A 27,352-nucleotide genomic window follows, 5' to 3' on the forward strand; every position below is an offset into this window, starting at 1 on the left:
ATTTAAATGCATCAACTCATATTTCTCAAAAGTAACATTTTTAAGTTGTGGAAAGAAAATTCAATATCTTTTGAATGTACAAGATATTTCTCTTTATCAAAAAAGCTCCCTTTGACAAACAAAGGAAACAAAACTAAAAATTACAAAATTATATATAGTACATGAATGGTCATACCATACAAAATATCAATGGATTAAAATGACCACTGTAAAGTCTACTTTACATACCGACAAAAACTGTTTAAAATGATTTCAAAATATATGCCAAACTTAAAAAAATGATCAGAAATTAAATCTTTCCCCAAGACATTATTCTGTCATGCTTTTTTGTTTAAACAGAATAATAAACTGCTTTTGACAATTTTACAAATACTCTCAAGAAACTACGTTGCTTATTTATTGTATACAAATCCCAACATCAGAACTAAAAATATATACAATGTGAATAAAAATTCAGGAGAAGACCCTCCATTAGAGCCAAGTGCTTTCCAAGTATGCACAAGAAAAAACAAATACAAAGTGGTTCTAAATATTGAGTACAAGTGGAGGTACACTGTCAGATGTAAGGCATGAACAGGGTTTGAAGATACTCTAGTTACAGTTAGGAAGTTAAGGTATGTGGTATTTAGGAACTGTTACTCAGAGGATGCTGCATGAGTCTGTTGATGTTCCTCCAGCAGGTGAGGAAAAGCAAAGGCTTTGTCACATTCTGTGCATTCATACACAACCTCGCCAACGTGACTTTCTTGGTGTTGCTTAAGAAGAGACCACTGGCTAAATGACTTGTAGCACATGTCACAGCGGTACTCTCCAACTTCTTTTTCAGCATGCTTTCTCATATGCAAAGACAGATCTTGTGCTGTTGTGAATTTGGTTTGGCATTGAGAACATCTGAAATTGCGTTCGGCCGATTGAGTTTCGTTTTGAGCTTTTTGGCGATGCCTACGCTCGTGCTCTCTCAGGTATCGCCTCCTGGCGAATGTTTTTCCACAAAGGTTGCATGTGAATGGCTTCTCATTTGGATGTTCTTTATTTTGATGCTCCAAGAGGACGTTTTTAGAGGTGAACCGCACTGAGCAAACAGGACAGTTGTACAAGTCATCTCCCGTAACATCAACCTCTTCCTCTTCCTCCTCCTCCTCCTCTCCTGCTGCTTGAAAATATGTTGGGCTGGATTTTTTAGTGGTTGAATTTGAGTATTCTGATTTTATTGCCTGCTGACGGGAACAATTATGGTGGCGGAAAGCAACTTCCCCCAAAAAGCTCTCCTTACACTCAATGCATTCATATTCAGCAGCTGAGGTCAGATTACGCTGGTCATGTTCTTTAAGCTTGCTTCCAGTGGCAAATTTGATTTTTTCAATTGTACCATCAGGATGCGTGGGGAAATGATGAATCAGATCCGTGGCACGAGCAAAACACTGGCTGCAAACTGGGCATATGAAACCACGTGAAGGTTCGTCATCTTCATCTTCAATTTCACGTTTAATTTCTGCTGCAGTGCCAATGTGGCTCTTAAGATGGCTCAAGAAGAGCTGAGAGGAGGCAAAGCTACTGTTGCATTGATTACAGGGATATTCATGATTGGACCGTGAGTGTTGATGGGTGTTCCTGTGCTTTTTCAGGTGAGATGCATGAAGAAAATGTTTGTCACAGTCTGTGCAAGAGTATGGCCGCTCTTTGGCTTCCATGCAGCCGTGCTCCGAGAGCTCCTCTGGATCTCTGAAGCGCTCACTACAAACACCGCAGCGATATTTAAACTCTGAGGTGAATCTGAATGAGCTTTCAGAGTGTGAGGCAGGCTGTTCACGTTCTCCCCTTGACAGTGAAGGTGAAGGATGGTCACTTGATGTGGAGTGAGTTTTCCAGTGCTCAGCTCGGCTACTCTTGGACAGAAACACACGATTGCAAATATCACATGGGAAATTCTCTTCACGGTGGATAAACATGTGCTCTGCTAGCTGTGATGGTCCTGTAAAAAAGATGTTACACTTGGAACAACGAAGTGAACGATTTTTCCCGTGATTGTGCTTGTGTTTGCGCAGAGCAAAGAGAGACACAAATCCTCTGCCACACGTCTGACACTGAAATTCAGACTTGTGCATTCGCTGATGCTGCTGCAGCTGAGATGACTGGAAAAAGCATTTACCACATTGTTCACATTCATGCGGCTTTTCACCCAGGTGACAGAGCTGGTGATCTTCCAGGCTTTCTGATGTTGGGAAGGTCTTTCCGCACACGTGGCACGGGAAGTATGGTGCAGAATCTGAGTCACTGTCCTCACTGCCATTATTTTCATCCTCATCGCTGTCACCATTTGTACTCACTTGACTGCTCGACTGTTGTTCGCTGCTGCCCTTTTCCTTCACAGCAGCTCCAAGATCCTTATACTGTTTTGGATGCCACTTTTTATAGTGTCTTGCAAGTGATTTTTTTACTGCATATGATTTGCTGCAGAATCGACAACTAAATACATCATCTTCATGAGCTTCCCTGTAATGGCTGCATAAAGATGGTCTTGTCCAAAACCGCTGATTACACAATTTGCAAGAATATGGCCTGTTTGGATCATGACTTGTTCTGTGGACTTCAAGATCAGACATGGTATAAAACAGCTTAGAACAGTCAGAGCAAGAGTATTTCTGATCAGTTGCATGCATCCTCATGTGCTTTTCCAGGTTTCCTTGACTAGTGCACACCCGCCCACACTTAACACATGTATTGCGCTTTTTCTCTTGTTCCTGTCTTCCGTGGTCTTCAAGGTGACTGATGAGCACTAAGCCATCTGTGAAGCTCATTTCACATTCTGAACATTGATACTGCACGGTTTTCTTCTCTTTACTTGAGCTGCTTTGCACCTCATTGCCTTCAGAATTTTTTGTAGCACTGTCCATTAGTTCATCTTTGCAGGAAACCCCAGTGATATTTGTTTTGGAGTCTTCTCCAAACACAAAAGCAGAGTCACTAAGCGCAAAATCAAAGTTTGCTTTTAACGGTGTTTCCAACTGCTGGTTTGGAATGCGTCCATTTCTACACTTCCTGTAGTGATTTCGGAGGAGACTTTTATTCCAGAATCCTTTATTGCAGGATTTACAGTTAAAAGGACGGCCTACTGCGTGTGTACGTAGATGACCACTCAGTCCAGCTTTATTTACAAAGGTCATATTACAGTCTTGACAAAAAAATTGTTTGGGAGGCTCAATATTAAGAGCTCTATCTAATTTACATGTTAAATTAGAATTGTCACTAAGCCGTTCATCACAACTCTCATCTACAGGCTCTTCTTTGATGTCTGAAAGAAGCTGCTGTAGGGGGGCAGTTGACACTGGTTGAGTCATTGTTTCCAGCTTGTGTGTGCTCAAAAAATGTTCTTGGAGCTGTGAGAAAAGCAAAAAACGTGAGCTACAGTATGCACAAGAAAAGCCTTTTGGTGGGGTTTGAGAGGCTGACTGTTGGCTTTGGGAAACCGTTGACACTGATGAGGTTGTTAAACCACAAACTTTCTTGTGATTTTCAAGCTTGCCCGCAGAGAAAAATCCACCACATATGTCACAGAGAACAGTACTTTGCAAGGGTTTGTTGGGGCACTTCACAAAATGACGTTGGACATAATCCTTCCTTATAAATCTCTCACCACAATAATCACAGGAATATGGCTTTTCTCCTGTGTGTAGGCGGGTGTGCACGCGCAACTGCCAGGTGTTTCCAAAAGCACGAGGGCAATAGCCACATACATACTTATACTTCTTGTTAAAACAAGGCTGGATCCTCCTCAGCATTTGACTTTTCATCCTATCAAGAGATCCTGTTACATTTTCTGTTGGAGGATTGGTTCCCTGCAGTAGAGAAGCATTTTTTTCCCTCAAGACCTTTCTGCACCTTCTCATCTTTTTGTGCTTTTTCAGAGATTTTTCATGAGCGAATGCTGAACCACAGCGTGTGCACTTGAATAACTTTGTCGCATGGAACATGGTGAAATGTCTGGAAAGCTTAGACTGAGTTGAGTAGCTTCTTGAACAGACCTCACACTCAAATGTCTCCTGTTTCTTAGCACTCTCAATGCCAAACTTATTTTGCCAACCTTTGCCAACATCTTCTAAACTGATTTTGGGAATACGGACCTCCAATCGCGTTTTTTTACCTTTACAGCGAGTCTGATGTACTTTCAGGTGATCATACCTTGAAAAGCAGCTATCACAGGCTTTACAGCGATATGGCTTTACTTCATTGTGTGTCAGAATGTGACGTCTCAGGTATCGTGGTTTCATGAAGGTCTTCGTGCAGAATTTGCACTTGTACTCAGTTTCACCATCTGCTTTGGGATTCTGTTCTGCCTCTATGGGAGCAGGAGTGTTTGGCTCTTTTATTGCAGAAGTGCTTTTAAGTTTTGATGGTCCATCTTTGTTAATGCCATCACAGAAAGCTTCATGCTGCAAACACAATGTCTGTGATCTGTATCTCTGACCACAGTGCATACAAGCGTATGGTTGCACACCAGTGTGAGACACCAGATGTCTCAAGAATAATGACCTGAACCTGAACCTCTGGCTACAGTAAGGGCATTTAAACTGAAACAAATTGGTTGTATTGGACTGTAAGGGCATTTTAGGAGTATCTTGGCGTGTCTGTAGACTCATTTTGCTAAAGTTGCTGTCAGGAGTACTGAGCTCTGTTGTCTCCTCACAGTTCCTCTGATGTTGTCTCATTTTATTAGGTCCATAGTACTGCCCACATCTTGAGCATGGATGCACAGAATTTATCTTGTGGGCATGTTGATGATTTTTCCAACGGTCCTTTTTACAAAATCTCCGTGGACAATAGGGACATGGATATTGTCTCCTTGTCTTTGTTTCAGGCTCAAGGTCTCTGGTTTGAGGTGGTGAACATTTCTGACTGTGAATTTTAAGGCATATGTTACGGTAAAACTGTTTTCCACAGGTGGGGCAGGAGAAGGGTTTGTCCCCAGTGTGAATGCTCATATGGCGCAGCAAATAGCGGCGATTATTGAAATTTCTTTTGCAAAATGGACACTGGTTTGTAGAGGATCCTGATATATGGGTGAGGCAATGTTTTCTTAGTACTTGGGCATCATCAAATATCTCTTTACATAAGGAACATTGTATCTGCTTTGGTTCAACCTGTTCCTTTACAGGGTCCAAGGACTGCTGATGCTTTGATTCTGTTCTCTCTTCAACATGAAGTGCCTTGTTTTCTCTATTTTTGTGGGTTTTTAGATGTCTGAGGAGATGTGCAGGATGCTGAAACTGCATGGTACAGTCTGGGCATTGAAGTGTTCCCCTTTTAAGATGTGAACTTCTGTGCTGGATCAGTTCTCCAATAGTTGGTAGAATCTTTTTGCAGACAGTGCACTGTATCCTCCTCTGGTGAACAATTTTGTGACCAATCAGATGGGAACGCTTCTTGAATCCCTTTCCACATTCCAGACACCGGTATGGTCTTTCTCCACGGTGATTGTGTTCATGTTTCTTCAGTGACTGCGATGAGCTGAAATATTTACCACAAAAGCGACAGCTCAGGGGAAGACTGTTCTTTGCTTCAGCTGAGTTCAAGTTATCGTTATTTTCTTCATTAGGTGTACTATTTAAAGTTTCAGGTTTAGACTTGATAGAGAAAACTGAATTCCTGTACTTGATAATTTTTCCCGTGAGTTTAAACAACTCGTGCTTCTTCATATGTCTGTACTTTCCAGAAGCATGACAGAAAACTGCAGGACAGAGATTGCATTTGTAACGTGGCGCAGACGTGGGGGCTGTCAAAGCTGGGGGTACTCGTTTTTTCTGTTCTTTTTCCTTTGTTTGTGGTTTCGGCTCACTTTCCACTGTTTCTTTCTCAACCTTTGTCCTCAGTTTTGCCTTCTCTTTTGCAAGTCGATTAAGAAATTCTTTGAGGCAGTTTGTTTTAATATGCCTATATCGGTTGCATGTTAAAGTGAATGTAGTGTGGCACAAGGGACACCTATATTTACCATCAACCTTTTCCTTGCCACCATATATAGCATCTCTAACACAGTCACGCAAATGTCGAGCCCTGTTGTAAGAGTACTTGAAAAGCCTTGGGCATAGGGGACATTTAAATTTTCCTGTTATGCCATTCTCCACTTCTTGAATTTTCTCCTGATTTTCAGCATTCTGACTGCCTGTTGTCGGACTTGGGTTTAATGAAACTACTGTACCCCTTCCATGGTGTACATTATAGAGATGCTTTTTAACCTTTTCTGCAGTTGAAAAGCTTTTTCCACATAATCCACACAGATTTGTCTTGGATATGTCAAAAAGCTTTACAAAACATTTCAACATATTTGTGTCACTTTCTACCACATCCTTTTGTTTTGGCGTGGCAGTTTGGCTGACTTCAGGATTTTCAACTGGCAGCTTGGACCGCTTGCATCTACCAGGTATGCGCTTGTGTCTTTGGAGGCTACCACCTTGTGCAAAATAAGTGCCACAGCCATTACATCTAAATGGCGTTTTCCCAGTATGAGTTCGCATGTGCTTGATATAATGCATTATTTTTGAAAATATCAGTCCGCACCTATCACACCTATGGTGGCCAAAGCGATTTCCTTTTTTCTGTGGACTAGAATCTGAAGGATGCAGAGACCTGTCTGTAAATCCACCACACAAATGTTTCCCAGCTTGTTCTTTTCTCAAAAGATAGAGATTGCAAGTCTTGCAAAAGTCAAAATTATGCAATGAATGACAAGAATGGTAGTGTTCAATTAGATTATCTGTGCTGCAAGTTTTGTGTTCGCAGTGTGCACAGTAATGTGTGTCACTCATTCCATTTGTTGACTCCAAGGTCTTCAATACTACAACAGGTTGCAACAATTTTCTCATTTCTGCTGCAGATCTTAGTTGAGGTGCTTGCCCTCCTGAATGGTCCATGCTGTCCCCATCAGTTCTGGCAGCTTCTTTATATTGAAGTTTTGTTTCATTAGTGTCACATGAGGTGTCATCTCTAGACAAAGGTTCACCATATAGCATGTCTGGCTGGTCCTCTGTGGAAAAGTCCATGTCTTCAAATGAGTCTCTAGCATTTTCAGACCAATCTTCACTAAGACTCAAAGGTTCTTGGCTCACTAGACTTTTATGTAGTAGTTGTTGCGGATCTGGACAACAGGTTGTATTTGCATTCATTTCTGAACTTGTACAGTCTGAAGAATTTATATTGGTGGTTGAAGGTTTTGGTTGCGAGCGGGATTCCAAACTATCAGAAACACTTTGCTTGTTACAGTCACTTGTCACCACATGGCTTGTACATTCTGGATCTGTGGAAGAGGTTGTTCTTGTCCTATCAGCTGGACTTATCCATTCCTCTTCTACATAGACATGCATGTCTGTGATTGAGATCTCTGTCTGTGGGGAGGATACTGGATTAGCAGCAACACTTTGCTTGTTCTCATCACTAGTGTCAATAGAAAGACTGTCATTGGTTACACTGGGGATAACACAATCTCGATCAGGGGAGGAGGTTGTGATTTCCAGTTCTGCAGAGGGACATATGTCTGTTCTTAAGCAAGATTTTGAAATACTAGAAACACTTTGCCTGTTCTTGTCTCTAGTATTAATAGAAATACTGTCACTAGTAATGCTCGGACAATTACAATCTTGATCTGGAGGGGAGGTTGGCATTTTCTTCTCTGCTTGACTTGCGATTTCCATTTCTCGAGAACAATTTATGCCTGTGTTTAAGCCCTCTAACTGAAGGGAGGATTCTGAGTTAGCAGCAATATTTTGCTTGTTCTTGTCAGTAACATCAACAGCAGGACTTTCACTGGTTGCACTAGAGTTACTACAATCTTGATCTGGAGAAGAGGTTGGGTTTTTCTTCTCAGATTGACTTGTGGGCTCCATTTCTATAGAGGGATGAATGTCTGTGTTTAAGCACTTTAGCTGAAAGGAAGATTCTGAATGACCAGTAACACTGAAATTGTCACTGTCAATAGTGACACTACCTCCACTACAGTCTTGACCTGGAGAGGAGACTGAGGGTTTCTTCTCTTGTGGAGTTGTCTGTGTCCTTTCTGGGCGGGAATGTGTGTCCGTGTTTAAGTTCTTTGGCTGCAAACAGGATTCTGAATGACTATCAACACTTTGTCTGTTCTTGTCACTGGTATCAATAGAAAGACTGCCATTTGTGATGCTGAGATCACTGTGACTTTGATCTGGGAAAGCAGTTAGATTTCTCCTTTTCAATTTACTTGTGTCTTCCATTTCTAGAGAGTGATTTGTGTCTGTGCTAGAGGTCTGTGGTTGTAAGAAGGAGACTGGATGAGTGGCAACACTGGAGTTGTTTGTGTTTCTAGTATTTCTAGAGGTATCTTCATTACTGACAAAGGGATGACTACAATTTGGATCTGGAGAAAGAGTCATCTTTGTCTTTTCTACTGCACTTGCCAGTTCTGTATCTAGATGGGGATTTGCACCTATACTTGAGCTCTTCAACTGTAAGCAAGACTCTACATGAATGCCCACAACTTGCTTGTTCTTATCTCTAGTGTCCACAGATAAATTGTCATTAGTGTCCCCTAGGCCACTACACTCTGGATCAAGAGAAGTCTCGGTACCTGACTTCCCTCCTGCACTTGCTTGTTCTTCATCTACACTGAAATGTTTGTCTTTGCTGGAGCTCTTTAGCAGCAAGCAGGGTTCTGGAAGCCTTGCAACACTGGTATCACTCAGCTCATCAAGGCTTCTACAAACTTCATTCTGAGTTGTACTTTCATCAGACTGTTGTTTAGATAATGAGCTGGATTCAACATTATGACTGGTCTTTGTGCAATCCCATAGTTCCTGTGTGGTAGCATTAGAATTGGATGTCTCAGTAGTTGGTGCCTTGGAAGATTTCAAGGCATCTGTCTGAATTTCATTCTTTTGACAGTCAGTATCCATATTTTCATGACATATGCTGGAATTGGGAGTTGGGGATTTATGCTCATCTGAAACTTCATTTTCCACTGAACCTGATTCTTTAGTTTCCACTTTAAAAGCTGCACTATTGTTCTGCACATCTTCACTCACATTTCCATTTTGACCATCTGTGGAGTTTGTATGATCAAGTCCCTCATTTTCTTGGTTCAACGGTTCCTTCATTTCCTTTTGTGATGCATTTTCGTTGATGGGATCTTGATCATATTTAAATGTACTTATGAAACTTGGAGCAGCTGAAGTGATCTGCTTTTCCTCATTGCTGTCTGGATACTTATCTATTCCATCTCCAAAGTTTTCATGGCCACTTACCAAGAGGTCTGAATGAGCTTGTCTAAGCTTTTTCCCCACATCCTTCTTTTGCTTCTCATCTTGGAAACCACCATAATCACTTATTTCAAGCTCAGTTTTGCTCTCTGTAGTTGTCTTCATATAGGAGGTAGTAGAGGACTGATCATGTCCTGTGTATGATGTGACTGTTTTTTCTAAACTTTCCAAACTGTTCTGCGCAGACTCAACTATGTTTTCTTGTGTCTTCGCATTTGATGACAAGATTACATCAGTCTCTGACATACCTGAACACAAACTCTCAGTTGGAAAAGTCATATTATCCGTATGAGTAAAAAACCATGCTGATGAGCTGTGTTTTTCGGAACTATTAGTTTTAGGACTTGTATAGGATTTATTTTCCATGAACTTACAAGGAGGCCTTGTTTCACCACCATCTGCATCAGAGCAGCTGCTGACATCAGAGTAGTTCTCAAGAAACGATGTACTTGGCATTTCATAATCTTCCTTAAGTCCTTGAAAGTCTGTTCCAAAAGATGACGGAAAAGAGTCAGAGGTCTGTAATCCTTCTGTGGCAAAATCTGGGATATTACCATTTCCACATCTTTGCAAGTAATCCTTTCCTATTTGTTCTCCATCAGCTTGCCATGGTGTTTCACTACAGTATCTTTGATAAACATACTCTGACCTGGAATTCACAACACTGGGATCTGAGCAATAGTTCGTGTTGAAGTCTGAGTTAAATACCGGGGCTTCATGCAAATTGCCAGTGCCGGCAAAATCATGATGTCCGGTGAAGTCCTCTATATGATGGGAAAGGTGTCCATCTGGCTCTGCTGTCCTTCTCAAAGCCCCTGAATCTGATGGTAGAGGTGGGGGGTTGTGGAAATATGAATCCCACCCATGAGCCATCCTCAGTAAGGAATGGTAACTAAGGCTTATTGTAGCCAATCCTGAAAACACAGATAAACAAAAAATGAATAAAAGGCAAATTACCACCAAAAGCATGCACAAATAATGAAAAAAGTAAATCTCACCTTATTCTGGACATGCAGGGACTCTACAGGGACAATGTGAATTACATCTGACTCGAAACCTGTATAAAAATGACATGAATTATTTTGATTACTCAATATTTACAAGCCACTGAAAAAAATCTTAAAATGCAATGAGTAAGCATTAAACCCGTTTCACTCTTCCAGAGTTCTAGCCAGTTGTTGATTGCCCCGCTGTGCCATGTTGGGGTCATCTTGCGCCGGGCTGAGAATTTCACAGGTTTGCTATCTATCGGAACCGTGGACTCCACACAAGCCACCCTGTCACTAACTGTAATTTTTTCTTTCTCTGGCTTGATTGTTGCACTACAGTATTATTTCACTGCAATTTGAAATCTACATTCAGGCACAGCCAGTTTTGTTCACTATCTCGTGACAGTCCTGTTCATGCTTGATTTTGCGGGTTAAAATAGCGACTAGCGTGAAACTGAGGGCAAGCTAAGCAAGCTAATGGTAATTAGCCCCACATCCCAACAAACACATTTTTGGTCTGGCTAAAACCCTGCTCTACTGTTGTTAGTGTAAATTACATTTTAAAGGCTCAAAATAGGTAGTTTTGCCAACCATTCTATAGTCAATAATTATGAAATGAAATTAGACTGCTCAAAAAAATAAAGGGAACACTCAAATAACACATCCTAGATCTGAATGAATGAAATATTCTCATTGAATACTTTGTTCTGTATAAAGTTGAATGTGCTGACAACAAAATCACACAAAAATCATCAATGGAAATCAAATTTATTAACCAATGGAGGCCTGGATTTGGAGTCACACACAAAATTAAAGTGGAAAAACACACTACAGGCTGATCCAACTTTGATGTAATGTCCTTAAAACAAGTCAAAATGAGGCTCAATATTGTGTGTGGCCTCCACGTGCCTGTATGACCTCCCTACAAGGCCTGAGCATGCTCCTGATGAAGTGGCAGATGGTCTCCTGAGGGATCTCCTCCCAGACCTGGACTAAAGCATCCGTCAACTCCAGGACAGTCTGTGGTGCAATGTGATGTTGGTGGATGGAGCGGGACATGATGTCCCAGGTGTGCTCAATTGGATTCAGGTCTGGGGAACGGGCGGGCCAGTCCATAACTTCAATGCCTTCATCTTGCAGGAACTGCTGACACACTCCAGCCACATGAGGTCTAGCATTGTCTGGCATTAGGAGGGACCCAGGGCCAACCGCACCAGCATATGGTCTCACAAGGGGTCTGAGGATCTCATCTCGGTACCTAATGGCAGTCATGCTACCTCTGGCGAGCACGTGGAGGACTGTGCGGCCCTCCAAAGAAATGCCACCCCACACCATTACTGACGCACTGCCAAACCGGTCATGCTGAAGGATGTTGCAGGCAGCAGATTGCTCTCCACGGCGTCTCCAGACTCTGTCACATGTGCTCAGTGTGAACCTGCTTTCATCTGTGAAGAGCACAGGGTGCCAGTGGCAAATTTGCCAGTCCTGGTGTTCTCTGGCAAATGCCAAGCGTCCTGCACGGTGTTGGGCTGTGAGCACAACCCCCATCTGTGGATGTCGAGCCCTCATACCATCCTCATGGAGTCGGTTTCTAACCATTTGTGCAGACACATGCACATTTGTGGCCTGCTGGAGGTAATTTTGCAGGGCTCTGGCAGTGCTCCTCCTGTTCCTCCTTGCACAAAGGTGGAGGTAGCGGTCCTGCTGCTGGGTTGTTGCCCTCCTACGGCCTCTGGGTGTGCTGGCCTGTCTCCTGGTAGCGCCTCCAGCCTCTGGACACTACGCTGACAGACACAGCAAACCTTCTTGCCAGAGCTCGCATTGATGTGCCATCCTGGATGAGCTGCACTACCTGAGCCACTTGTGTGGGTTGTAGAGTCCGTCTCATGCTACCACGAGTGTGAAAGCACCACCAACATTCAAACGTGACCAAAACATCAGCCAGAAAGCATAGTAATGAGAAGTGGTCTGTGGTCCCCACCTGCAGAACCACTCCTTTATTGAGTGTGTCTTGCTAATTGCCAATAATTTCCACCTGTTGTCTATTCCATTGGCACAACAGCATGTGCCAATGGTACCGATCATCACCTTGCAAGTACCATCTGTTCATTCTTGACATGTATAGTGGAGGCATCGTAATGCTTTAACCTGTTAACTGGCAGCACCAAAATCGCCTGAAAAAACTACATAATGCTCTCTGGTTATATTTGGCTCTGGAAAAACCCATTTTGTAGCCTAGTAATTGGCCATGTTTCATCCGCAGAATGTATGAAGTGCATTTTATATGGCAGGCTAGATCCTCCCATTTTGATTGACACCTCATTTGGCCAATAATGTTACGAAATGGGTTTTCCAGAGCCAATAATAACCACAGGGCATCACATAGCTTTTTCAGGTGATTCTGGTGTGGCCAGTTACATGACTGGCCGAATGAGGTGTCAATCAAAATGGGACAGTCTAGCCTGCCATATAAAACACACTACATAAATCCCATGGATGGGACATGTCCAGTTAAGAGGCTAAGGCTACGTTCACACTGCAGTCTGAAGTGACCCAATTTCGATTTCTTGTGAAATCCGATTTTTTTTGCGTGGTCGTTCACATTTCCAAATATATGCGACTTGGATGTGATATGTGTGTGAACTGCAGATGAACCTAAAAGTGTCCGGCATGCACAGTAGAGGATGCAGTAACATCATTTGTACCGAGCGTGCCCAGTGTTTACGGAAGTAAGTTTGTTTTCCTTCCCGCGTCCGAGTAACGGGACGCAAAATAGTGACGTTTATCGAGCATCAATGTTGTGTAGGTCGGATAAATGCGACCTGGCCATACAGACCCTGGTCGTATTTGAAAAGAAAAAATAAATAAATAAAAATAAAAGTCAGATCTGTGTTGTTCAGATTGTCATGAAAAGATTGGATACAGGTTGCATGAGGGGAAAAAAATAAAAATATCTGAATTGGGTCACTTCAGGCTGCAGTGTGAACGTAGCCTAAGGGTGCTTCTCGGGAGGGTCAGGGACATTGTCAGGATTGAGGGAAGGATGAATGTGGCCAAATAAGGACAGTTATTTAAAGAAACATGACTTGAGACTTGGAAAGAGATAGGGTAAGTGTTTCATGCATTACTAGGCAACTGGTGGGGTAAGAAGAAGCCTTGGTCTGACACCTAGCTACTGCAGGCAAGACAAAACAAGCAATTTATTATTTATATTTAGGCCATCAAGATTCGTTGGTGACTTCAGGTTGCTAAGGGAAAATGTGTATTCCCTGACCAGTTGGCAAGGGCTTGCTGGTTATTTCCAGGTTTAATTGGTCACAAAGAAGGTGCTGTACCAGAAACCACCATGTCATTCCTTTGGTTGCAAGCACATTACTGCATCACCCCTGATTTGTAGAAAAGTCAGCATTTTCCATGCAAACACTTGCCAATGACTTGCTGAGCAGCAGCCAAAATTGAAGAATTGGGATGCAAATTGGCAGCATGGTGGCGTAGTGGTTAGCACTGCTGCCTCACAGTTAGAATACCATCTGGAAGGCCTGGGTTCGATTCCACCTTGGCCCAGGCCTCTCCCTCTCTCTGTGTGGAGTTTGCATGTTCTCCCCGTGCTTGCGTGGGTTTCCTCCGGGTACTCCAGTTTCCTCCCACATTCCAAAGACATGCACTTACTGGGGTTAGGTTAATTGGCTAATCTAAATTGCCCATAGGTGTGAATGAGAGCATGAATGTGAGTGTGAAAAGTCGTCTGTCCCTCTGTGTTGGCCCTGCAACAGGCTGGCGACCTGTTCAAGGTGTACCCTGCCTCTCGCCCTATGACAGCTGGGATAGGCTCCAGCCCCCCCGCGACCCTTAACAGGATGCGCGGAAGCGAATGGATGGGTGGATGCATGGATGCAAAAACAGAAACAGATAACATTCACCTTCAAACTTGTGCCTTACTGCTGCAACCAAAACGTGCAACTTTTGCTTTGAAAGTAAACAGTCTCCGTTTTCCCTTTGTGTTGCACTTTCCACACTCACCACTGCTTGGCAAGCAGCAGGCGAGTGTTTGCAGACAAGTCAGCAAATTACGGGTCGGCAATCTGCCAGCAAAGCAATCAGGGTGGTTTCTGGTGCAACACCATATACATCTCTGCAACCATTTTCACGTAGCAATTACAATTAATCTCCAGCAACCACTCATCACGTGGTTGAGCAATACATATTTTCCCCCAGTGAGCAGTGGTTGCTAGGGTTTTGCTAGGGTTTGGTGTCTAGCCCTGTGTGACTAGGCTGTAGCAGAATAACTGTACAATTAGATACAGTATTAGTTAAAGGTTTGGATACACTCACCCATTCATATGAATGGGTAAGCATGTCCAAACTTTTGACTGGTACTGTATTTGATTATCAAAACAGCTTATACATGTTTTTGATTTTGTGTTTTCTAAGAATAGTATAGGGTGAGCTAGATAAGGAACTTGCTAAATGTGCTTGCTTGCTTGCTTGCATTAGTCAGTCAGTTTCAGTCAGCTGGCAGGAAAGCCCAAACCTAAAGCCAAATGGAAAACTTGGTTTTTGTGAGTCAACTGAACTCTAGCTCTGTGTCAAAAAACAACAACTGCATTCATCTGAATTTCACCACAATGGATTTAAAAAGGCCTCAAGCCTGTTTGCAGGGGACAGACTCCAAGAACTCTTGGGCATTTTTGCCAAGCCCTTTGGGCAATAGTGTGTTTAACTTTGTCATTGTTAGTTTGATCATTTAAGTGGATATCTTCCAAATGTAAACAAACAAGATAACTACTGGATAAGCAATCCCAGAAAACTAAAGTTTTAACTAAAAGTTGATTCCCATATATAAAGTTTGATCAGAAGTTCTGGGAACTTGCTAATTTATATATATATATATTAGTTTGAGCACCATCTCGTTCCAGGTAAACAGATCCAGACTGCTACTGCTATTTTTAGATTGTCCTGCGGAAGTCCTGCTCTGTCCCCTTGCACCTGTGCCTCTGTGATGGGTGGACAACTTCACAGTGAACACTACAGTGAATCTAGAAAAACACGATGAGCATCCTCCTGGTTCCGCTCTTCACCTCATGTGCCACTTTTCTTCTCAGAACATATGAACTCTTTAATTGTAGCCTGCTGGGGTCTTGTCATTGCTCATTTTGACGCATCAGCAGAGGCAAGAAGCCAGAAAGGGCCTTCCACTGAGCAAAAAATAGCAGCTGTACTGGAAGAGGACCAGAGATGCACAAGAAGTTTATCTTGAAGGGAAACTCCAAATTTAAAATCAGGTTAAGTTTTTGATTTTTATATGCTAGTTCCAGGACTTTTACATCACATCTTTTTTGACTAGTATGAATAAAGTAAGGATTGCAATGACAGAACTTATCCAATGCCACAACCACTGATGAACAACTGTTGGTTTACAAACTATCAGCATATTCTTTCATTTGACCTGTTTCTTTCAGATGCAACTGCCTGTCTGTCTACCAGTGAACTGCCTAATTTTGTTGAGGTTTTTCCTCAAATCAAATTAGTAACTGGATCAAGGACAGTAAAAGATTTTTTGAGGTTGCCACTCAATCGTAAAGTACTGGCTGAATTGGTGACACCAGTGTCTACTCTGATCTGCAGTTTAATACCACAGATCAGAATTTTCTCAGAGTAGCGGTAGTCCTTGTTCTACTCTGTAGCTGTAGCTAGGCAAAGTGGCACATAAACCACCCACTGTAGGGTCTGACTGGAGTGACCCTTCAGCTTGCAGCATATCTTCTAATGGAATATGGACACCAACTGTAGCTCAAGACAGGAGAATTGGAGCTTGTCCAAAAACAGGACAAGAGACCAAGTGGACAGCCAGGTGAATGAGACCGCTCACAACTAGAACATAGCTAGGCTACCACTGAGGAAACACATACCAGAAATGGCTGGCGCCAACTGGTTTGACAACTGGCAACTTTATGTTCAAAATGAGAGCAAAGAGTTTAGCCAGTATTTAAAAAAGCACATCTTGCATCCCTCTAGTGAACAAATGGTCGGTCCAACACTAACGAAAAGCTGCTTTTATCTGTGGATCAGAGGGTCTATGACCATTGAGCAGTCTTATTCAAAACCTTAACACACATTCAAGAGAATCTTAGACTTTGCCACATTAAACCAATGGTTGTGACAATCATTTGAGATGTTAGTTTAACTCAAGAATTCAAGACAAAGACGTACCATTTTCAGACAAAAAAGAACACACTGAAAAAATTGAAATCTGCTTTACCTGGTGGTAAAATGTCTGCATCCATCCAGTTCTCAGAAATATTAATTCCAGTTTTCTGTAAAAAAAAAGAAAAAGTTAATTATTAATATTAATTTATATATATATATATATATATATATATATATATATATATATATATATTACACACACACACACACATAACGATCAATATTACCAGTAGTTGTGGTTTTTAAAATCTTGGACATCCAACCCTTGTTTTGCAAGCGCAGGACCTTGTATTCATTTAGTCTACCACAAACTCCTCTGTATACCAAAGTATTCCAGTGTCAAATGTGAGGTCATGTGTCCCAACAGCTAAAGCTTGGCCCAAACTGGGCCATACAACAGTCAAAATCCAGATATCAACACGACTAAAAGGCTGCGGCAAGATCTTAAGAGAGCTATGCATAAACAAATGCCTGCAAACCTCAGTGAACTGAAAACACATTTAAAGGAGAGTGGATCAAAATTCCTGCACAATAATGCAAAAAATTGATAAAGTCATACAGTAAACTACTACTTGTGGACATAGATAGCTTCTTTATCTCCTCTTTCAAAATATCTGTCTTCCTGTTCCAAATTGTGAACATTGGCATCCTCGAAAGAGTGCCCGTCCTCCTTTAGATGCAGATGTACCGCTGAGGCTTGTCCTGTCAAGGTGGCTCTTTTATGTCTAATGTCTTCAAGAAACAAAAAGAAGTCCAGTCGCCCTTTTTTCAAGCTCTAGGGACTACTATGACCTGGATGACTGAGAACTTACACAGACATCATATTCAATACGCTGTGAAACTACCCACTGAAACCATCAACTCATTAGGGCAGTGTTCACTGAGCAGATTCAGACCCAGATTATACTTTTTTTTTTTTTTCCAAATATAGGATTTACAGTTCAATACCCTCCCAATCCCCCCAGATGTGAAATAATAGAATTAGTTTAATTTACAACACTGTACCTCTTAGTTACTTTAGGAAAGTGCAAGGGGAAAGCACTATGCAAGCTTTAAGGGAACAGCATGTTCCTGTAAACCAAGCCAGCTGCTACAATCCATGCAAGTCAATGCTTGCCAATCTGGCAACAGTGCTGGTTTGTGAAGTTCCATTTCAGCCTCAGCTACAAGCATTTTACCCAAATGCATTCATATGCCATGTTTCACTGGTTGCTTTGCGTGCTTTCTATCAGAGGTGATTTAAAAAAAACCAAACATGTTTGAGTTCACTAGTTTATTCAACTGGCTTATTCTTCTGGAAGAAGTATGGCACAGATCCGAACTGCAAAAATATTTTATTGGCAATGATACACCCTTTCCCCATGGCCAAGTTGCCCTTCACGACATTACTATTGCTTCTATCTACATACCTCAGCCACACATAGCATAGCTTAACATGTAATCAAGCCAAAAAAGTGGGTTCCCTGAAAGCATCAGTGACTAAATAAAAAAGGATGGTGCTACCTATGAATGAAGCCCACTTACTAATAATCTCACAGATGAGCTGCTTGGGCTTTGTAAAGATACTTCTTTTCCAGTCTACCACTGCTAAGGTATTGAGCTTACCAGGTCACTGCAAAAACTTCAAAACCAATGCACCTACATGTCTGTGTAGATTCTCAGTTATCCAGGTCATAGTAGTCTCTGGAGCTTGAAAAAGGCGACTGGACTTCTTTTTGTTTCTTGAAGACCCCCCTTCACACCTGGGCACATGTGTTCAAGCACATGATCAATAGAGGGTCATAACCACCTCCAGGGGACTACGCCCACAGGGGTTTAAATACCTGGGTCTCTCCACCATTTGGTTGAGAACTGAAGAAGCCTTTCGGATGAGAGGTGAAACGTCTTCAAGAAACAAAAAGAAGTCCAGTCGCCTTTTTCAAGCTCCAGAGAATGCACCTACATGTTCGTTGTACAAGATGTGGCTGGCACTTAAAGGGTTAACAAGCAGCAACCATTTTGTGACCAAGACTTGCTACAAAATGGCACTCTCTTCTCCTGGCCTATTAAACAACCTCCCTTTGGCTGTGAAGGCACATAAGCAGTGGCTCTGGGGACAAAGAAAAAAAAAAATCTGGTGTAGAGCAGGCACAATGTTTAAAAGGCTGATCGGGAGCTCACGGAGCAGTCTGATACTCTGAGACTAGATAGACTGTCCTGCTTTACTGATACACTCATGCTCCTGACATAGGCAGATACCTTGGTAATTTCTAGGCAGTTTGATTTCATTATGTGTGTACTACTAATGAATATGTAACCGTTTTTGAACAAGCCACTCATATTTTCCATCTGCCATCATTAGGAGCAGCAATTAGAGAAATGTTTTTCATGTGGCAGTCCAGCCATGTATTCCCACTTGGAATAAAATCCCAGGAACTGGACATCTGACTGTTTTAGTTTGTATCCTTAATGTCAAGGTTTGCTCTGAACTCCATAAGTCCTCTGCTAAACTGTAAACTGATCCCACCTGACAGTGTAGAAATACCACACTCACACTGCAGCTCTTGCCTGTCAGCATAGTTGCAGCTCCAAGGGTCATGGGCTTAAATCCTCAGACTGGCTGTAAAATGCTACTCTGGATAAATAAGCCACGTAACAGAGAAAACTAACAGCTAAACGACTTATCTGTGGCTGCACTAGCCTCTGTAAGGTTGAGTGTTTGATGCTGGTGTAATGTTTGTTTCCATATTGTCCCTCCAAAAGGAAGATATTCAGACTGTCTTGAGGGGCTTTTGTGGTGTTGTGGGAAGTAGTGGACTTTTGGCCAAATGGGCATTGTTGTTGTAGGGCTGGCAATTAATTGGATTTTCATTTCAAATGTGATTTTGACTCTCAGTGACATTGCGTTAATACAATCACTTTTTTTGCATTCATCAAGTGCACTGCATTACAGCAGTATACTCTGAACCCTCCCTAAAAATCCAAACTTACTCAACATTCATTTCAGCTTGAGCCAAGACCACAAAAAATGAGCATTTAGTCAATGAAGATCTGTTGAGAAAAAAAAAAAAAAAAAAAAATCAAGATTTTGTCCAGTGAACATGTGAAAGGATCAATAATGCTTGCCTGCTGCTGCTCTATCCTAGAGGGTCTCTCACTCTGGTTCACTGTGCAAGACTGAGGCGCCGGCATGGTTAAACTTAGTTTATGGTCACCGCATTGGTTGTTGCATGTTCCAACTGTCACCATAGCACCGTCACCACTGATGCTTGAGGCACACCAGACTCTCTACAGTCTTCTCTTGAAACTCCTAACAAAAACCCATCTGCATCAGCTGCAGTGGTTTTCCAGAAAGTCTTGTCTTTTCAAATGGCTAAGAATCTCTGAGCTCCTGTACTGATATATTTGGCAGCAAAGACTGATTCACTCACACACTTGAGTTTTTATCTCAGCCATGATGACTGTGCCAGGTTATCAAGATGTGCACGGCAATCCAAAACACCACTGCGCAGTGCATGGCAGCAGTTGCGATGTCATTTTTGGTGCACATCACAGGACAAAAAAGCAACAAAAAGCAAGCATAAACTACACGTTGTCGGCCATTATACTCACCGCATTGCTCACGTTCTGCACAAACAGTGACATTGGCACAGCTGTGTATCACTTATACCAGCTCTGAGGGGACAAATACTTACTGCAGTATCCTCCTGTATGATTGGTGACACTACTCAGACAAAACCTCTACATCAGCACCGGTATAGGAGGAGACCAAGTCAAAACTGGAACTAAACAAATAGCAGTGAAGTTTTTCCAGAAAGCCTCATATCCCCTTTGGGTTTGGGTCAGGAAGGGCATACGGCGCAAAACTCTGCCAAATCAAACATGCTGAGCTATCCACTGTGGTGACCTCTTATGACAAAGAAGCAACCGAAAGTAGCTTTTCCCGAAAGCCTCATCAAACATCACCCTCTGCATAATCTGTGGATCTCTGAAATTCTGTGCTGATATAATTAAAATGGCGGTAAAAATCAACGGGATCATATACTTGTGTCTTCAACCTGGCTTCATCGGCCTCGGCACCTGCATGAAGCTACAAATATTGAGAGGTGCACAACTGTCCAAAACGACACCAAAGCACGGTTTGTGCCAGTGAATATGACGTCACTTTTGGAATGCAGTACCGTTGGTGAGGCTAAGAATAGAGGGCACAATGGGCCCTTTAGGCTCTCCATTGCTTTCCCTGTTGACTACTGTGCCGGGCTGCAAGTCAGATAATGGCTGGGCCTCTCTTTACTCCCATCTACCAGAACACATATCTTGTGGTAGAGGCTGCAGCCTTGCAAGGGCCACTGGGCCATTGCCCTTGCTTACTAAAGTGAAGCCAACTCCTACAGTCCATGAAAGTCAATGCTTACCAATCTAGCAACAGTGCTGGTTTGTGCAGTGCCATTTTAGCCTAAACTAGAAGCACTTTACGATTTACTAGTATACCTACCTGCCTGAAACAGAAGTGCCATTCATGCGTGTTGACCTGAGAGCTTTAGTGGAAGAACTCATTAGTTCAAAGTACTTGTTTCCACTTGTTCATATATTACTTATTCTTCTGGAGGAGCTATGTGCTCAATGCCATTTATTTTTTGTCAAAGATTCTGTTAAAACTATCAGTCTGCTTCCACCAAAGAAAAGGTGGAAAATGTGCAGTGGAAGAACGCATAAATTCTGGCATGGATCCAGATCACTTTCTTTGAAACTGTAATGTTACTGTAACGACCTTGGAGATGACACACTATGTGCCCAAGAGACCACTTTCAGGTGTCCTTCATAAGGATACCATTGCTTCCTACAGTCTTCCTACAGCCAAAACAAAAGTGGGTTCTCTAAAAATATAAGTGAAATGACAAAAGAAAAAGGATGATGTTACCAACAAATGAATCCTACTCACTAATAATCTCATAGATGAACTGTTGTGAAGATATCTTTTTGCAGCAATTACTAGAAAGTGTTGTTTACAAGCAGTAATAATTCAGCACTTATCTTCCAGTTTACCACTGCTGAGATACTGTGCTTACTAGGTCAGTGCAAAAATTGCAAAACCAATTTACCTAGTTGTCTGCTGTAAAAGATGTGGTTGGCATTCGAAGGGTTAACAAGTAGCAACCATTTTGTGTTCAAGACTTGCTACAAAATGGCATCCTCTCTTCTTCTGCCGGTCTACAGCATCCCTTTGGCTGTGAAGGCACGTAACAACCAGTTCCCATGGGGACAGAAAAAAAAAATCTGCTGCAGAGTAGACAAAATGTGCAAAAGGCTGAAGAGAAGCTCATGGATCAGTCTGATACTCTGTGGCTAGATAGACTGGGCTGCTTTATTGCCACACTAGTGCTCCTAACACATGAACATTTTTTTTTTTTTTTAACTTCAGAAGAGGCAGATAACTGGGTAAGTACGTGCCATCAAGATGAGCAGTAAGGAAAGGCTCCACTGATGAGGAACTGGTCAGATAAATGTTTCTTGTGTGGGATTCAAGTCATGAATTCCTGCTCGGTATAAAAATATCAGGAAACTGACAGCTGACCATTTTAGAATTTGTCCCTAATGTCAGGGTTTGCTCCCCAAACATTTATGTTCTCCTGCATGACTTTCTAGGGGTTGAGTTATATAATTTCGACTACTGTGAAAAACAAACTGATCCTGTCTGAAATGGTAGAAATGTCACACTCACTGTAGCTCTTGCCCGTCCAAGGTCGTGGGCCTAAATCCCAAGACTGGCTGTAAAATGTCAATTTGGATAAAGAAATCCCACCCTTCCCCTCAATTTCTTTATCCAAGAAGGCTTTAGTGGAGTTGTGATAGATTATACACCTGGGATGTGGTGGAAGTACCAAGGGAGCTATGGAGGGAAGTTTCAGTCAGGTCTGCTGTCTCACTTCTACAAAATCTGACCAATTGGATTTTAATTTCCAGCAACTTAACCTTAATGTAACCTGATGTGCACATCTTGAGAAATGTAACTACACGTCAGGTTGACGCAGACCGCAACAATTGTGATTGGTCTGTTCAGAACAATCAATTCCTCCTGTGCATTTCTGGCTACTTTTTTGCTGCAGTTTTTGAATTAATTAGTGAGAGAATAATGATCATCATCTCAATATAAAGAATAACAATAATAGCATCAATAAAATGAATCACAAATGTCAGTAAATTCCTGGAGGGAGATTGCTGAAACTATCAGAATGGATGTGAGGGACTGAACAAAGTAGTGGAAAAACTAGAGGGACAAATATGTTCGCACCAAAAAAAAAAAAAAAAGCTTACCACAACAAAGAGAGTTGAGACCCAAGAATGGAAAAATGCCCCACCATTTTATTTGTTTCTGTTGGCCGGCACTGCATGTAAAAGGGCGCGACACAACCACACGGTAATTAATAGACAGTGCATCTTGCACAAGCAGAAATGTCGACAACGACATTGGCCACTTAGCGTAGGCCTCGCAAAGACCCGGCGCAGAAGTCTAATTTAGGCCTTAAGCTTGATTGATGGTCATCACATTGTTTACTATGCATGCCAAATGTGATGTCAACACAGCCCTGTGACTGTCGATACTGGGGCTTGAGGTGCAGACTCACTGCAGTTTTCCTCTGAACAACAGGTGTCACCAATCAGAAAAAAACCCATCTGCATCAACTCTGGTACAGGAGTAGAAGAAATCAAAATAGGAAGCAAAGCAAGAGCAGCTTTCTCCAGAAAGTCTCATCTTTTCAAGCTGTTGCAGTATCCCCCTCTGTATAATCTGGGACTCTCTGAGCTTCTGTACTGACATATCATTTGAAATGGTGGTAAAGACCAACCTGCTTGTACACTTGTGTCTTCAACCTGGATGTGCAAGCTGGGCCATTACAGGCAAAAATGACATTAAAGCATGCCATCAGCTGTGACATTGGTTTTGGTGCATGCCACACTCATTGCAGTTTTCCTCTGAATAAGAGGTGTCACCAATCAGAAAAAAAAACAAACCTATGCATTAGCTCTGGTACAAGAGTAGAAGGAACCAATGGAAGCATGCCACCATTTGCAAAGGCAATCACAGCAAGCACTATCTAGGTATTAGGCTCTTCAACACTCTCCCCATGGCTATTGGGCAGTTCTTCTGAGGACTGCAAGTAAGCAACTGCCTAGGCCCCTCTTGCCACCATCTGCCAGTGCAGACATTTTGTGGTAGGGGTTGCAGGCTGGCAGGGGCCATTTGCTGCCCTTGCTTACTAAAGTGAAGTCATAGATGAATTCAACAATTTCAAACCTGGATGATGGGCTCTGATAAACGATGGAACTATGATTCACTACCCTCTGACCCCCTAGAATGTGAAATAATAATAGAACTTTTCTTTTTTTCTTTGGTAAATGTATAATATTCATATCCCTAGGTATATTGGTTACTGTATGTGCTTTCTATCAAAGCAAGCAGAATGTCAAATAATCTCTGTTCATATATATTGACCTCAGGCCTTTAGGGCTTTAGAACTCATTAGTTCAAGGTATATTATCCCACTGTTTCAAACATTACTGGGTTATTCTTCTGGAGGAATTGTGTGTTCAGTGTCATTTGTGTGTCAGAAAGATAACGCAATTTCATGACAGTTTGTGGGAAAAAGTACAGGGGAAGAACATAAAGAACCTTTGGCATCAATCTAGATCACTTTCTCTGTAATACTGTTGCACAGGCCTTGGTGATGACCCACTCTTTGATTGCCAAAGAGACCACTTCTATCCACACAAAGTTAGCACTGCTTCTAGAGGCATTACCCCAGCCACACGTACAGTGTGAATGTGTGATCGAGCCTAAACAAATGCAGGATCTCTGAAAACGTCAACAAAGCAACAGGAGAAAAAAGATGTTACCAACAAATGAACACTTCTTACTTCTACACCCATAGATAAACTGTTGTGAAGGTCATCTTAATAAGGAGTCTTTTTCAGTGTTCCACCACTAAGGTACTGTGCATACTCCATCAGTGCAAGGCAACACACAAACTGTGACAGAGGCACCTGTGCATTACTTATCCACATCTACCAGCTTCCTTTTCCCAACATCTCTACACCTGAGTGCTTATTAACCACTAGCCCAACTGACTGAGATCTTGATTTGATTTTCAGAACAGCTGAAAGTACATTTTGCTCTCATTTACTGCAGCGCTAAGAACAAGACATTTAAAATGTCTCAAAATTTCAAACTCTGATGGGTTAGAAAAAACTGACCAATGATAGCTGTCAATAAAGACCCAACTTATTTATAAGATGTCTTACATAAAACTGCACACACTCACAGAGCCCCCCCTCCAAATCAAGGTTAGTTCACTCGACCAGCAGATACAAACTGAGGAATGTTGGGGGATGATAGAGGGCTCTTTCCTTAAGCAAAATCTCCCACTACACAGCAGCCTAGATGTGTCTGCTCACAGTAGAAATTAACCCTTCAGTACATCCCAGATCCAAGTATGAAACAAAATCAGTATGTTTGAGTAGTGCTCTATGCATTCAGATACTGTTACAAACCAAGCCTCAACAGTATTTCTAAGTGAAACACGGTTTGAAAAACAAAGACTTGCTTTGCCCCGTGCAGCTCATGGTCCTAGATCAGTCTGCTGCTGATCACCTAAAAATTATACGCCTGTCAAATATGATCCTGTAAAAGGTTCGGAAGATGTCTGAAGACAAATGATTAAAGTAAACTCCAGAAGAAAGGATAGATGCAATTTTACTGTTTTACGGTTACATTAAGCCTGTAGGGAAAGATGAGGTTTTAAGTCTGGACACTAGGCAGTCTCGACCTGTTTTTTTGGAGCAAAAATATGAAGATCTGGGTTTGAGACTAGTCTAACTAGTCTTCAAGCTGTCTTGGTGAAAAATGGTTAACTTACGAGATTTAGGTCTCTTGAGTTTGCAAGATACAAAAATGCAAAATACAATAGTGTTTATGTTAAACAAACACAGCTAATATAATTTATAAAATTACAATGCATTGTGTCACTTTTAAATACCACCTAAATTACAGAGTCAGACTTGCGCAGTGCTTTGCGAGTTTCAGGAGCAGCTTAGCTTTTGGGCAGGCCTTCTCGTTATCACTTTAATTATATTGCTCCAAAGTGGGCTACACTTTGCACTTTCTACAACTGTGACAATGCAACATCTGGATAGCTTTAAATCAGTAAGTGTTAGCACCTGAGGAGACTTCCCAAATCTTTCAAGTTGCTTCGGCCCAAACAGCTCAGCTTTAGCCGTTTCAATATTGAGACGATAAATCTGGTATTTATTATGGGAGATGATGTCAACCTGTTACCATGTAAAAATGCCCGCTTTAGTCAAATAACCTGTTATTTTTGTAGCTTGGTATCACCAAAAAAAAAAAAAAAAAAAAAAAAAAAAAATTATATATATATATATATATATATATATATATATATATATATATATATATATATATATATATATATATATATAAGCTTCATTTATCAAAGTTCTCTTCACCACAAAAAACTCGGGCTATAGTTTAGTTTCCCTTTCACTATTTTTTATTAGTCTCATCCTTTAGATATTTTGCCAAATCATCCTAGAAAGCTTAATTTTTTCCCCTCTTTTTTATATTTTGAAACACAATTTATGTCAGTAAGAGTTTATTTTAAAAATATATACAATAATTTTAAAACAGCATAAAAAAAACATTAAAAAGTACACTTATTTGGCCCTTTGGACACTTAAAATCTAATATAATCAAATGCACAGCCACAAAGTACACCTTCAATTAAAAAGAAAAATTCCAGCTATATTAATGTTATTATGCATTTGTTACTGTAACCACAGTGGTAACAAACATAAAGCCGAATTAATATGTGACAAAACTGCGGTTCTGGACGACAGGTGTGCCCACTATACCTGGACTACAGATCTCATTATCACAGTAGGTTAAATCGCACACCTGTCTTATCCAATGCAACAGCACCCTGAGCTCTAATTAACTTCTAGCCGATAAGGTTGCAGACAATGTGTCCATTAAGAGATGTACATATTGACTGCTGAGGTCACTGTGGGTTTACTATTGCATATTATTGATAATCCTTAAGAGTAATGAGCCCAGACATAATGTATGGGCCATTTTCTGCAAAGTTTGACTCTTTATGATAAACCAAACACAGATGACCACTTAACATCATCTGTTGTGTGACCATCTGGAAGCTGTGTGTTGCTCTTGTCCTGATTCTAAGTCACTGTGATTTTTTTTTTTTTTAGCTAGCCTAGACTGAGGACGGCGGACCAAAACAAAACAGTATGATGCACTGGAGTCAACACAAACATAAACACGCAGGGCAGTGATGCGGTCTTTGACTCCAGCCACGTGTCTATTAATTTTACACAGACATTAGCCGATGTTCTGTCAGCACCTACCTTGGTGCCTAGCATCGTGCTAGCTAGCATTGATACACAAGAGCTAATGGCTACACTGCGGCTGGTCTTTAGCACGACCCCCTTACCTGATCAAAGCTCCGCGTTGGTCTTGCGTGCTTCGCCGCCAGCCGTCCTCTGTGGTTTATCGGTTACATGTCCCGTCTTGTAATAACAACTTAACAGGCTTCCCCTGAAGACCTTAAAGCATCGGCTTTGTTTGCCAGCGTAAAGAGAAAGCGGTTGTCCTCCTTGTCGGTGTCTTCCGTCTTCCTGTGGAATACCGTCAGCATAATCTTTCTTTTTTCCTTTCAGAGAGCTGATGGGGGTTGTTTAGTCAAAAACACTCCTGAGCCTTTTTTTTTTGAAGCACGGTACCTACACAACTCGCTGCGTCTAGGATAGCCGTGCTAGATCCGCCTCCATTATCTGTATTTGCGCAATTACGGACAGTGTGCCCAAAACTGT

The 27,352-nt window shown here is 41.7% G+C and overlaps 1 protein-coding gene across 2 annotated transcripts; it reads right to left on the reverse strand.

Moving 5' to 3' along the window:
* Positions 1-27,352, reverse strand: znf1035 (zinc finger protein 1035). 2 transcript variants are annotated; one of them, XM_030749378.1, is made up of 4 exons: positions 26,974-27,352; positions 16,524-16,578; positions 10,274-10,332; positions 1-10,189 (listed from the first exon to the last, which is right to left on the reverse strand). In XM_030749378.1, exon 4 carries the CDS (start codon positions 10,146-10,148, stop codon positions 636-638), a length of 9,513 nt encoding a protein of 3,170 aa, XP_030605238.1. In that variant the 5' UTR covers positions 10,149-10,189; positions 10,274-10,332; positions 16,524-16,578; positions 26,974-27,352; the 3' UTR covers positions 1-635. The 2 variants fall into 2 exon arrangements, with proteins under 2 accessions (XP_030605238.1, XP_030605239.1); XM_030749379.1 differs by lacking the exons at positions 16,524-16,578; positions 26,974-27,352 and adding an exon at positions 11,174-11,196.

Source organism: Archocentrus centrarchus, chromosome 16, assembly GCF_007364275.1.
Source record: "Archocentrus centrarchus isolate MPI-CPG fArcCen1 chromosome 16, fArcCen1, whole genome shotgun sequence".
Classification (NCBI taxonomy): Eukaryota; Metazoa; Chordata; class Actinopteri; order Cichliformes; family Cichlidae; genus Archocentrus; species Archocentrus centrarchus.

Coding starts and splice junctions, on each gene's coding strand:
- znf1035 (XM_030749378.1), bottom strand. CDS start 10,148: ATGGCTCATGGGTGGGATTCATATTTCCACAACCCCCCACCTCTACCA.